Source organism: Lissotriton helveticus, chromosome 1_1 (genome assembly GCF_964261635.1).
Source record: "Lissotriton helveticus chromosome 1_1, aLisHel1.1, whole genome shotgun sequence".
NCBI lineage: Eukaryota > Metazoa > Chordata > Amphibia > Caudata > Salamandridae > Lissotriton > Lissotriton helveticus.
Window position 1 is genome coordinate 1740491885 of NC_136057.1, and position 12336 is coordinate 1740504220.

The following is a 12336-nucleotide window of genomic DNA, read 5'->3' on the forward strand; positions in this document are numbered from 1 at the left end:
GCGGGGCTGTGAGAGACCCGACGTTGGTGAACAGCAAGGACGCTTTACGACAACCAGGGAGCGCGCGCCTGCAGCCGACCTCATTCACGCCTGCAGCTACCCGGGGGAGCCTGGTGGGTCCCGGAGTTGCTGGAGGACTGCCCCCCCCTCTCCGAGTGCTATACTGTTGGAGCTGACTGTTGGCCCCCACTTTTCGATTATACAGCGGAGGAACATAAGGAGGTGGCCTTGATCTACGGACATTTTGTGAGTACGCTGACAGGCGGTGCGAGGAGCTCTGAGGTGCGAGTGGGTTTGCTGTCCCCGGACACCAGATGAGGCCCCCTTAATAGCACTGCGTACAACCTGGGGACTCCTTAAGGTGCCAGCCCACACTCCCCTGTTTTTTGCCTGAGACTCGGAGGGGCTGCGCTTGCCTGCTGGAGCAGAAACCCTGTTTAATAGCCGGAGGCGACCGCCTGCATAGCGCCCATAGTAGGTGAGAGTCACCCCGTAGTTGGGAAGGTGGAGGGCCCTTGCTCATAACGGTTGAGAAACCAGGCGGGAGGACGGCGGCGGGAAATCTGCACTAGGACTAGCTCCAGAAGCCTCACAGAGGGGAACATCAGCATAACTGCTGTTCAGGGCACCATGGGCAAAGGAGACAAGACACAAACTAAGCTTCCTTTTGAACAGTGCCGAGCGAAGGCCCCAGAGACGTGCGAGTCTATGCCTACGCAGCAGGATAAGGGCCCGGAGAGCTCGTTCTACTCAGACATCAAGGAGCTGCTGGTCACCATGGAGAAGGGCCTACAGGACAGTATGGCGTCGATAGGCACGAAGATTGATGCCCTCACTTATCGCATGGACCGGATGTCCGAAAGAGTGGATAAGCACACAGAGAGATTGGACATGTCAGAGAGATGCCTGACCGAAGTGGAGGAGGCTCAAATGGAACTGGATAAGGATGATCGTAAACAGATTGGCAAGCTCCTTCAGGTAATACAAGATAAATCAGAGGATTTGGAAGCCCGCTCTCGGCGATCTAATATACGAATCACAAGTGTCTCGGAGACGACACACACCGGGAAGATGGAGTGGTTTGTAGAGAAGTTGCTGACCACACTACTGGGAGATGAAGTTTTCTCGCCCATGTTCATAGTTGAGAGGGCACATCGCACGCTGTGCCCACGCCCGCGAGCTCCCCCGAGGCCAATCATCGCAAAACTTCTAAACTACAGAGACAGAGACACTGCGTTGCGATTGGCCAGAGAGAAGGGTAAGCTACAGGTGAGGGGGCAGCAATCTCCTTATACCCGGACTTCACGGCGAAGGTGCAGGAGGAACGCCGTCATTTTGCTCCGTATAAAACAGCAACTCCTTGACTTAGGGCTAGATTATGCTATGCTGTACCCGGCAAAGCTACGAATCAACCGCCAGGGACATTCTCACCGATCCGAAAGACCTACAAAAAGCTCTGAAAACGTGGACTAAGGAACAAAGGAACAGCCCCAGAAGCCAGGCTGGAGAGCAGGAACTCACCAGCGGCCTGGATGAGCAGGAATAGTAACACTGCACCATTGATGTAGCCTTGCCATTTGACGTGCCTAGACAGAACCTGGGCTTTGAAGGAGAGATGAGCCTTGCATTGCTGAGATCTCTGCACGCTAGGTGGAAGGGAACAGAACAGTCCCTAGGAGAATACGAGAGCTGAAAGCCCCCGAGGCCTGGTGAGATCTTTCCAAGCTATCTTCTCCTTTATGCATGCAAGTGACTGAAATTAACGGACACGGAATGGCTCACACTTCCAGGTTGTGCGATGCTGCCACGCGCTGTGCCTGGGGGCGGGATGAGGTGGAGATAGTTGCACTGTTTTTGGGGGTTCGCTAGGTATTGCGCAGTGGCTCTCTGGCTCGCGTGAAATGACACTAAAGTGGTGATGGCGCTAGGAGCTTTAATGGGTCAAGACCTAGCATGCAATTCCTACCTGTACTTTTACTGGCGACCTCTGCCCTAGCGCTGTACGCACTAACGGGTCCCGCGAGGGACTACTTGGGTTGTTGGGGGGGGGGGGGGGGGAGGAGAGAAAATCGGGGAGGAAAGTTTACTCATGCTAGGCCCTGTTGGGGTTGGTCTGCTGTGGGTGGTGAACTCACGGAAAATGGGAAGTTTTATTGTTTTGAAAATTCTGCACTGTGTCCCTTGCCTCCATGGTCAAGAATAGTTCACTATAGAATGGCCCACGTCCGCGACGCCCTCTGCTCCATAGCTTGTCACACTGATTTGATTCTCCTCTGTAAACCTGGCTCCACTCACATTCTGCACGCCATATCATCATGACTGACGTAACAGGAGTAAAGGAACCTGCACAGTCTGTCTCAGCGCCCTTACATGGAATGTCAGAGGGTTGAACGATTTTAGAAAGCTAAGGAAAGTACTAGTTTACCTAAAAAGACATAATATAGACATAGCGCTGCTACAGGAAACACACTTGCCACTCACAAGTAGGATGCTACACAGCAGAGGCCTGGAGGGGAACATTGCTGCAGCCGGGTTCACCATTCACGCTAGTGGGGTTATCACATGGGTCAACCCAGGCTTGAAAATCCAGATACAGACGCTCAGCGCTGACACAGAAGGCAGATAGGTAATAGCGACCTGTAGGGGAGTGGGGCTGGACTTACTAGTTGTCAATGCATACGGTCCCAATTATGACTCCCCTGAATTCTACGAAACACTAGCTGCTAAGATCGGCACATACGGCAAGCCCCACATAATATGGGGAGGGGATTTTTATTTGACACTCAACCCAGACATGGACAGATCTACAGGCCCACCTCGCAGGCCGTCGGTGGCAGCGCAGATGCTGATAGCTAGACTTCTTATGTTGGACATGGAGGATGTGTGGAGAAGCAGAAATGCGGGGCGAGGCGGATACACACATTACTAAGCTTACCATGAAGTGCACACTAGAATCGATTACTGGTTTGCCACCTCTGGGATTACCCGCAGTATTAAACACTGTAAAGTGCTACCGCGCACGCTGTCAGACCATTCCCCCTTACTACTGGTAATAGAGGCCCCTGCCAGGAAAATTCCCCCTTTTACATGGCGCTTTCCACCTTACTCACTCCTAGACCCAGTTTTTCGCTGAGAACTCGCGGAGTCGATTGAAATATTTTTCGAAAAGAATGTTGGATCTGTGGAGGACTTTCAGACTGTGTGGGAGGCATTCAAAGTCTACATACGAGGCATTGCAATGTCTAAACACTCCAGAGTCCTGAAAGCGATAAGGCGCAGGCTGGCCGAGCTAGAAAATCAGCTGCAAGCCCTGGAGGAGCAGCAGCGGGATCGACCGGACGAGGCCACGGAGGAGGGAATCAAACGCCTCCTAGTGGAGTTCCTTGACGAAGCAGACAGGGAGGTTAAATATTTGAGCAAACATGCCACGGCCCGCACATACGGAGAAGGGGAAAGGCCTGGAACAGTACTGGCTAACATCCTTAAAGGCAGAAGGGGGAAGCCGCTGGTCACGGAACTGAAAGATGTAGATGGTCACAGAGGCACGGATGAGACAGATATAGCTTCCATCTTTAGAGATTATTACTCGAAGTTGTACTCCTCGGAGTGCGGGGACCTGTCGGCTGAAATCCTAGATTACTTGGAGCATGTAAAGCTCCCGTTCCTCTGACTCTCACAGGGAATTCCTCATGTATCCTATACAATAGGACGAAATTAGAGACGCCCTGGCCTCGATGCGAACGGGCAGCGTGCCTGTTATGGATGGCCCGACAGTCGAATTTTACAAAACATTTCAGGAACAGCTACTGCCACATATCACCACTCAGATGAGTGACATTTGTATCCAGGGAAGCATGCCTTGCTCCATGAGACAGGCAATGATTGTCACTATTCTTAAGCCGGGCAAGACGCATGACGAGTGCGGATCATACCGCCCACTGTCGCTGCTAAACGTAGATACTAAGCTATATGCTAAAGTACTAGCGACCAGATTAGCACTGCTGGCCCCTGAATTGGTGGCCCCAGAACAAGCAGGGTTTATACCCAGCAGGAACTTGACGTACAATATTAGGACGGTACTAGGGACTATTCAACATGTTAAGCAGGACGTGTCGGCCGTGGCTATTTTCCTTGACATGGAAAAGGCGTTCAACTCGGTGGAATGGCCGCTTCTGCTCCAGGTATTACGACGAATGGGAATTGGGGAGCCCTTCCTGCAAATGGTGGGCGCCCTTTATGAAAGACCCTCGGCTAGAGTGAGAGTTGGCAATGCGATCTCGAAACCCCTCCACATAGGCAGGGGAACTCCTCGACAGGGGTGCCCCCTATCCCCCTGGTTATATGCACTAGCGGCAGAGCCTTTGGCTTGCGCGCTGAGAGAATACCACGGCCACGAGGGCATACGTTTCCCGACCTACAAAATAGTAGTGCCCATGTACGCAGATGACACGCTGTTGTATGCACACAACCCTGCGACGACTCTTCCCCCGCTTCGGAGAGAGGTTGTACGCTTTGGTGCGCTTTCTGGTCTTAAAGTCAACTGGGCAAAATCCATTGTGCTACCGCTAACGCCTGTGACTAGACAGGTGGAGACGGAGTACCCTCTACAGTGGTCCGAAGATCCGATTAGATACCTGGGGATACAAATCCACACGGACCCAGACCTGCTCATTAGCCAAAACTATGGTAGAGCGGTCAGCAAGTTGGAGGATGATATAGCGATCTGGAGTAAATTGCCTCTCACTCTGATGGGCCGCAGAGCCATTATGAAGATGGTAGTGCTGCCGCGGTTCTTGTTCCTCTTTAATGCTCTCCCAATACTGCTATCTAGGGCCTTTTTCCAGCGGCTAACAAGTCTCATGATTAGCTTAGCATGGGTGGGAAAGCAGCCGAGATTCAAGTGGTCGACACTTACTTTGCCCTACAGCATGGGAGGCTTGGCGGCCCCAGACCTTGAACTTTATTACAGAGCAGCTCAAGCGTCGCACCTTCACACCTGGATCCACGGAGACAGGATGATCCCGCATGTCCGCATGGAGCGACTATTCGCGCACCCGCAGCCTCTTCCGGCCACGATTTGAATGCCGCTGGATCGTAGAACAGGAGTGTTGGACTCCATTACTGCTACCAACCATGAATGGCAATCACTCCTGCAATGGCAGGGAGAAGCGCTACTATACTCTCCAGAGATGCCGTTGGAGTGGATGCTCTGGCTCCCACCTATGGCTGAGAAGGGTGTCACCAGAGAGCTGGCGAAACTAGGCCTCCGCAGAGCGGGCGACCTTTTTCAGGATGGTGTGGCCAAAACCTGGGATCAGGTGTGAGGTGATTGCAGTGAGATCCCTATGCTGCAACGCTTCCAATTCCACAGGGCGCGGAGTGCTCTTTCGGAGCTGCTCGGTCCTGACATGGCAGAGCCCCCAGACGTCCTCGAACTGTCATATCATCAAGAACAAGGAGCCTCGGAAGCTCCTCACGAATCTATTCAGGGTGGCTAGGTCGCAAGGAGAGCACCAGCTTATGAAAGCGAGACTGGCATGGCAAAGAGACCTGGAGACCACGTTAGATGACGCGACATGGCGGTACTGCTGCGACAGCACGAAGCGGATATCGCTTAATGGAAAGCACAGGTTAATCCACTTTAAGTTCCTGCAGAGAGTGTATTACACCCCGGAGAGACTCCATAGATACGGTCTGCGGCAAACGGCACAATGTGAACGTTGCCACGCAGCTGACGCTGACTTCCTGCACTTGGAGTGGAACTGCCCGGGCACCCAGTCATTCTGGTGCGATGTCTCTTCGGAAATGAGCAAAATCCTGGGAGTAGACATGGCCCCGGACCCGGGTTTGGCGCTCATTGGCAATTTCAAGCGGCTCCCAGTCGCGCTTCGCAGACTCACGGATATGGTGATGCTAATGGCTAGGAGAGTAGTAGCTCACTGTTGGATGAGAGGACCCCTCCCAACTAGAACTAGATGGGCGCGAGACATGTTGTACTGTAGCACACAAGCGGAACACTAGAGTGAGCTGCTGCCCCCCAAAAGCCGCCCAAAACATTTTTGGGCACTGTACCAAACTTATCTTAATGGAAGGGGGCGGGAGGCTTCTGGCAGCCCGGAAAGGGAGACCCCAAGTTGAAGGGCAAACACTAACTTGAAACCTGACCTCGGCTAGTGAGGAGAGAGAGCTGTGCACATGACCCAGGGAGTGCGACATGGCGCGTGATGGAGGCACGGAGCGCAGTGGGAAATGACTAGATGGGTGGGGTGGCACCATAAAAGCACAGTTCACACCCAGTCTAGCCGGGCACAACACTCGGGACAGACATTCTGGACGGACTAACTCAGATGGGGAGCAGACACTGCTCAGGGACACAATAAGGGTAGGTGTAGTTATGGAACAGAACTAGGCACCACATTGACGGACACGCCTGTGCAGCACATGATGACCGCAAGGGGGGGGGGGGGGGGGGAGGTTTCCATAGGGCTATTGACCGAGTTGGGAGTTGGTATTAGTTTAGTTAGGGCACAAACACACGTCTTAAATATTGGCTGCGGAGCAATGGGGGGGGGGGGGGTAGGGATGAACTGGTGGATAAAATGAAGAAAATGCGTATGACAACTGCACCCTGCTCTGTTGGCGGTGATGACTGCGAACTTGTCAATTGCTACGAGGAACACGCCGCAGGACCCCCGGGTTGTCGGCTGATGGGCCGTGTACGAATGTGCTTATTGTTTACCGGACATATCTATAACGCGGCCGGCCCATGAGGTTGTAGGCCTGATGCTGTGTGTTTGAAGTTCGTGGAAATAAAAAATAAATAATAATTAAAAAAAAAAAAAAAACTCTGCAGCAGTCCCACCCTTAACTGCCTTTGATGTAACTCCAAGAGACTCGGTATCGTTTGTTCACAGTCTCATCCTTTAAGAATGTATGTGTTTGCAGAACTATATACTACAAATCTATAGTTGTTGCTTATTTATCTTATGCAACTAACAACATCATTGATAAAGCCCATAGTCCTGGCTTGTTCTAGATGTAATGTTACTGGTCAGGGCCGGTTCTAAAATGTATGGTGCCCCGGGCAAAGGGGAATGTGCGTGGCCCCTCTAACTTACATAAGTGACAGCTTCAGGGCTACAGAAGTTGCTTTGTGCAGACTCCTCCTGGGCAGCATCTCCTCTCTCTGCTCTCTGCCACCTACAGGCACCCTTTTTCACAGCTCATATCGGGCTGAAGGTGTGAGAATAGCTAGAGGGCTGAGAGTTAAAACTGCAAAAGGTAAAGTGCTAACAATGAGTGCCCCGCAGTGTCTCTCAATGGGCAGCCAGGCAAGAGGCCTTATTGCAGGGCAAAATGCATCTCCTTCCAACTGGCACAGGATGAAGTGTCCCCCTCTCCTAGGCCTCCCCACACCAACCCCGAGAGCCCCTGGGAGGGGCCCCCCCTCCTGTAAACCCAATTGCAAACAGACAACTTTCTTCAATGGGATCGGCAGGGGCACAAGAGGTTTGGTGGTGTGTTGCACTGGTGCAGGCCCCATGCTGGTGGGCTGAGTGTGAGGCCCTGGGCAGCTGCCCATACTACCCATGCCTAACGCCAACTTGTTGGATGGCACACTATGCTTAGCGCCAGGACACAGTTTGGTAACAGTGCGCTTTATAAATGTTATAAATAAAATAGCACAGATTTTAACCAAATTGTGCTTTTAAGCCATGCCCTTAATTACATCGGCCATGCATCTTTAAAAGACCTCCAGTTTTTTTTGTCCCACTTAAAGCTCTGACAACAATAGATTATTAAATAGTGGGAATTTCTTATACACAGATTGTAGTAAAGTAGAGTCCCCCCAAGCCAATTTGATCAACGTGATTCTGCCTTGCTGCATGCAAAGTAGTGGTTGGCCAGCTGCCTAACGTGCCTAAGGGGAAGGTTGCATTACATATAATACACAGGATGCTATTATTTAAAGTCAGTACTCTAAATGGTAATGAGGAACCACGATCATCAGTGCACACATTAATTAACTAATGAAGAATCTTCCAAATAGCCAATTAAAACATTTTAACTTAAGTTTATATTGAAATATTTTTTATTTAAAAAAATGCAATTTATTGGTCCTAAATTATCGTGAAATGTAAAGTTATTATCCTAAAACAAATCCAGGACTGACTTGCAGAACATCAAACTTCGAGCCATCGTTAAACCCAGAAGTAACTTTTCCCATGACCAGAAAAATTATAACGGAAGCCTGCTTTGTGTTTAACTAAAGAAAATTTGCTTTTCATACCTGATGCACCAACAACATGGAGCCGAAGGATGATTTGTATAATAGGAGATATCAGAAGCTCACTGTCCATTTTCAGAACATTCTCAGTCTTCACTTTCAAAGACTGCGTACTAACTGGTAGGATTCCAACTAGCTATTTGGATGAAGGGTGCGTGCTGAACGAAGAGTAAAAAAGGCACAGACTTCTTAAGTCCAATGTAATACATAAATGACTACGATAAACTTGACTGAAAGCTGCAGAATTATCTATAAAGTATTTTATTAACTAGAATTAGAGATTTCCTGGTCAGTGTTTAACGTATATTATATATGTTATTTTAACAATGGTCATCGGCCCGATATGCTCTTGGGGAAGGTTACTTTTGCTACAATCCAAAATTCCTACGTTTGTGGAAGATTTATAACAAACCGTTTTCTTTCGAGGGATTACAGAGCTATAAATCATTCAAGTCTAAATATCAAGGAGTCTTGACAAGTAACCAAGAGAGTCGAATTGGGCACACACGTTTGTCAATTGGCACCATGTCTTATATGGCACCTCCAAACAGTCCTTATATTATAGGCAATAGCATTGCTACTTCTCTTTACCCCTTTCAGAAATCAAGATTTACATATCCGAGCATGCAAAATGTTGTTGGAAAATAAACCAGCGTTGGTTGAAGAGGTCACATATGGGTACCATTTGAACTATGCTCCTTAAAAGGTGTCCTTCTGGAGTGTGTGCACTCGTCTTGTAACAAAGATACACAAGAGGAAGATTGTATAGCCCTTCCAACCGCCACCCACCATACCAGGTGCTCAATGGATGTCTTGCACTATGCACGTAATTGTCAAGAGAAACCCACGCTGCCAACAACTCTCCCCCGCCCTCCATGTCATGACTGACACCTTCACCCAGTAGGTACTTGAGCCAAGAGCACTTCACATTCTAGGACTTCTTGCTTAATTTTCACAGTAGTTTGCTGAAAAGCAACCGGATGAAGGAGTCGTAAGTCACGTTGAGCCTTTTAGAGTGGCTGGTCTTGTGACCACTCCTGTCAATTGGCACCTGACAGTTTTGGAGTCTAGAGAATTCACTCAATACTCACTGCATCCTACGGGTTTTGGTCTTGGCTCACTTTAAACGAAACAATGTGCCAGAAATCGGTGTTTTAAGAAGACATGCCCAATTAAACGAATACATTACAACTGGTCTTTCAACTCTCGGGTCAGAGGGGGTAGTTATACTTTACTACGTAAACATACAGGTGCCCCAGTGCCCCTCCCAGTTGCACAGGTGTCTCTACAAGTACCTGCTAGCACTCACCCAGGTCAGCAGGTACCCACAAAGCTCGTTCTTGTCCAGACTCATGACTGCACCGGAGGGTTCTTTCTGCCCCAGGTCCAAACAACGCGCTACGATAAATGCCTACTCAACCTGTCCCTCTGTACTTTCCGTAATGCCAGCTGTAAACCAACGAGAGGGAGACTCTATGGACAGAGCGGCGCGAGTCAGGTTTATACGCGAGGACCGCAGACAGGTGTCTTTTCACTTGCCAGATCTGGCGCAGCACAACAAACTAGCGCTATAACAGTAATGAATGAACACAGAAAAGGGACTTATGGCAGTCATCTTGCATTGGGATGGTTTTTATCGTCTGTAAGAGAAAGTCCTGCCCACAGAGATGGTGGCGGAAGTATACGTAGCCGTAGTCTTGCATTGGGTTCTAAGAAGGCTGTCATGTTGATTTGAATTGAACTCTTTGGACTGTCCTGACAGCAAATGGCTATCCTTTTTTACACACACCCTCGCACAATTTTGGTGGTCCTTTAATATTATTTGCAGTCAAGAAAGATGGTCAACTTCATCTTTAGATTTGGAAAGCGAAGTCTCAGGCAGATCGTGCTCAGAGTGACTCATAAATCGAAGGGTATAACTGTCATGTTAGCAAGTCTCCGTGTAATTAGCTGCCCCAGTCACCGTTTTTTCTTTCCAACATGGAGCGTGTAGTCCTGATTTTACTGGGGTAAATAGGACTACAAGTCTGTAATGTGCTGTTTATTAAAAAAAAAAGTGTATTACTTTATACCTCTTCCATGTTCATTATTATGCTTACTACTGTATGTTCCACGGCGTGCGCAACTTGACAGAATGTATACCTTTAAAGGTGCATCGCTCGTGTCTGTTCGCCTAGAAACTCCAACTGCAGTTGGACATTCTTCAGAACAGCTGTGCTCCTGTGTTTGCTGTATACTCCAGAAGAATACATCTCCTAAATTCAACATTTACTTCCTGCTTCGTCTACATTCTTTATGGATCATTAAGTGGGAACGTTCTTCACAAAGTCGTTGAATGCAAAAAAAAATACTGGACTGGAGCAGCTAGTCATGCATGTATCTGGGATCTTGGCATGATTGGGGCATGTGAGGCAAACATAGATGATCATGCCAAAATTAGAGAACAAGTGAGGAAGATTTAGAGAAAAAATCTGGAGAAATTTCCCCATTCATTTGTACTGATGTGGTGGAAGATTTAGGTGAGAGGAAGATAAAATTATCTAATTTTCGCTTTTAAAAAGTCTTACCTAAATCAAGACATATGGTCCGACCGGGCAGCCTTGAGTGGCTCTTTGTGAAGTACCAACCCTCACACTGGAGACGTGCTGTGCATAGAATGGTGTGGGAACCTTGCCCTTGTACCGGGTCCAGGCCAGTATCTCTGGGTCCCAAGGAAGTAGGTGGTTACTGGCCAGTGTCCATGGTGGATACTGTTATTTACCATTTCCGTTCCAGGGCTGAGATAGTATTTAATTCCAATTCAGTAACCGTGTTACTCTGTACCACTGACTCTGCAGGATAAACTCAATGTCTGGTCGGATTGATATATTTTAAAGCGATTAGGGACCTTATTTATCAGTGGCATAATGAAGGGGCGGTCTGCCCCGGGTGGCACAAGTTTTGGCTGCGGTGGCCTCCTCCCTGCTCTTAACTGCAGCCGTCATGGTGGCGGCAAACGCAGGGATTGACAGCAACCCCCGCCTCACCCCCTCTTACCTGCAGCCGTCGCGGGGCAGCAAATGCAGGAAAACCAAGTCTCCTTAAAATCCCCCACCAAAACAATTCTATGTTATGATCATTTCTTGGTATGGCCAGTAACTGTTCTAGATACATACAAGACTTTGCTACGGTCAGTGTAACTTTAAGAGAATTAACAAAAAAAGTATGTGTCTTTTCATTGGTCAACTGATTTTGAGAAGAGCTTCAAAAAAATCAAGCAAACTATTGAGAGTGCCACTGAAATGGTCTACTTTGATTCCAAACTTTATACAGCAGTTGAAGTTGATGCTAGCCCTGTTGGGTTAGGCGCAATCCTTGCATAGCACAATGGACAGCCAAATGCCCAGAGAGATGTCGTAGCATACGCCAGTAAAAGCCTCTTACAAATGGAACATGCTTACTCGCAACCTGAGAAAGAAAGTTTGCCAGTGGTTTTGGCTTGTGACTATTTCCCTATATTCTTATATGAAAGCCTTTCACATAGTGACTGATCATCAAGCACTGTTGATGATATTTGGCAATCCCAAAGCTAAAATGCCTCTTTGAATTGTACATTGGGGTTGGAGGTTACAAGAATACAACTATACAATTCTACATCATCCAGGGAAAGATCAGAATCCTGCTGACATTTTTTCAAGAGTACCATTACAGTGCCCTGATACAGCATCTAAGACAGCAGAGTCCCACATCAATATTAGTGTGAAATCAAGCACTCCAGCTGCAATGTCTTTAAAATAAATTGTCACAGCCATGAGCTAAAATAGTGACATGTTACAGTTAATAGACATTATTGCGTATTTATCATGGAACCAGCATTCTAGATCTCTTACTAATGACAGTGAGTATTTGAAGTTCAAAAATGTAAGGGATGAACTTTCAGTGACTCAAGAAGGCCTCATTATACGAGATACATAAATTGTTAGTCCCGAGAGTCTATAACAACAACTGATCGACATCACCCATGAAGGTCATCGAGGAATAGTTGCCACCAAGAGAACTCTCTGTGAACG

The 12336-nt window shown here is 48.4% G+C and overlaps 1 protein-coding gene across 3 annotated transcripts in view; it reads right to left on the minus strand.

The window, feature by feature from the left end:
• Positions 1-9843, minus strand: part of HOOK2 (hook microtubule tethering protein 2) — a 406674-nt gene extending 396831 nt beyond the window's left edge. Inside the window, exon 1 of one of the 3 annotated variants that reach the window (XM_078689227.1) lies at positions 9597-9843. In XM_078689227.1, coding sequence (XP_078545353.1) covers positions 9597-9641 — 45 coding nt within the window. In that variant the 5' untranslated portion in view covers positions 9642-9843. The remainder of the gene's footprint in view (positions 1-9596) is intronic. The other 2 variants (XM_078689226.1, XM_078689228.1) reach the window with 2 other exon arrangements.
• Between the last annotated feature and the right edge of the window lie 2493 nt (positions 9844-12336).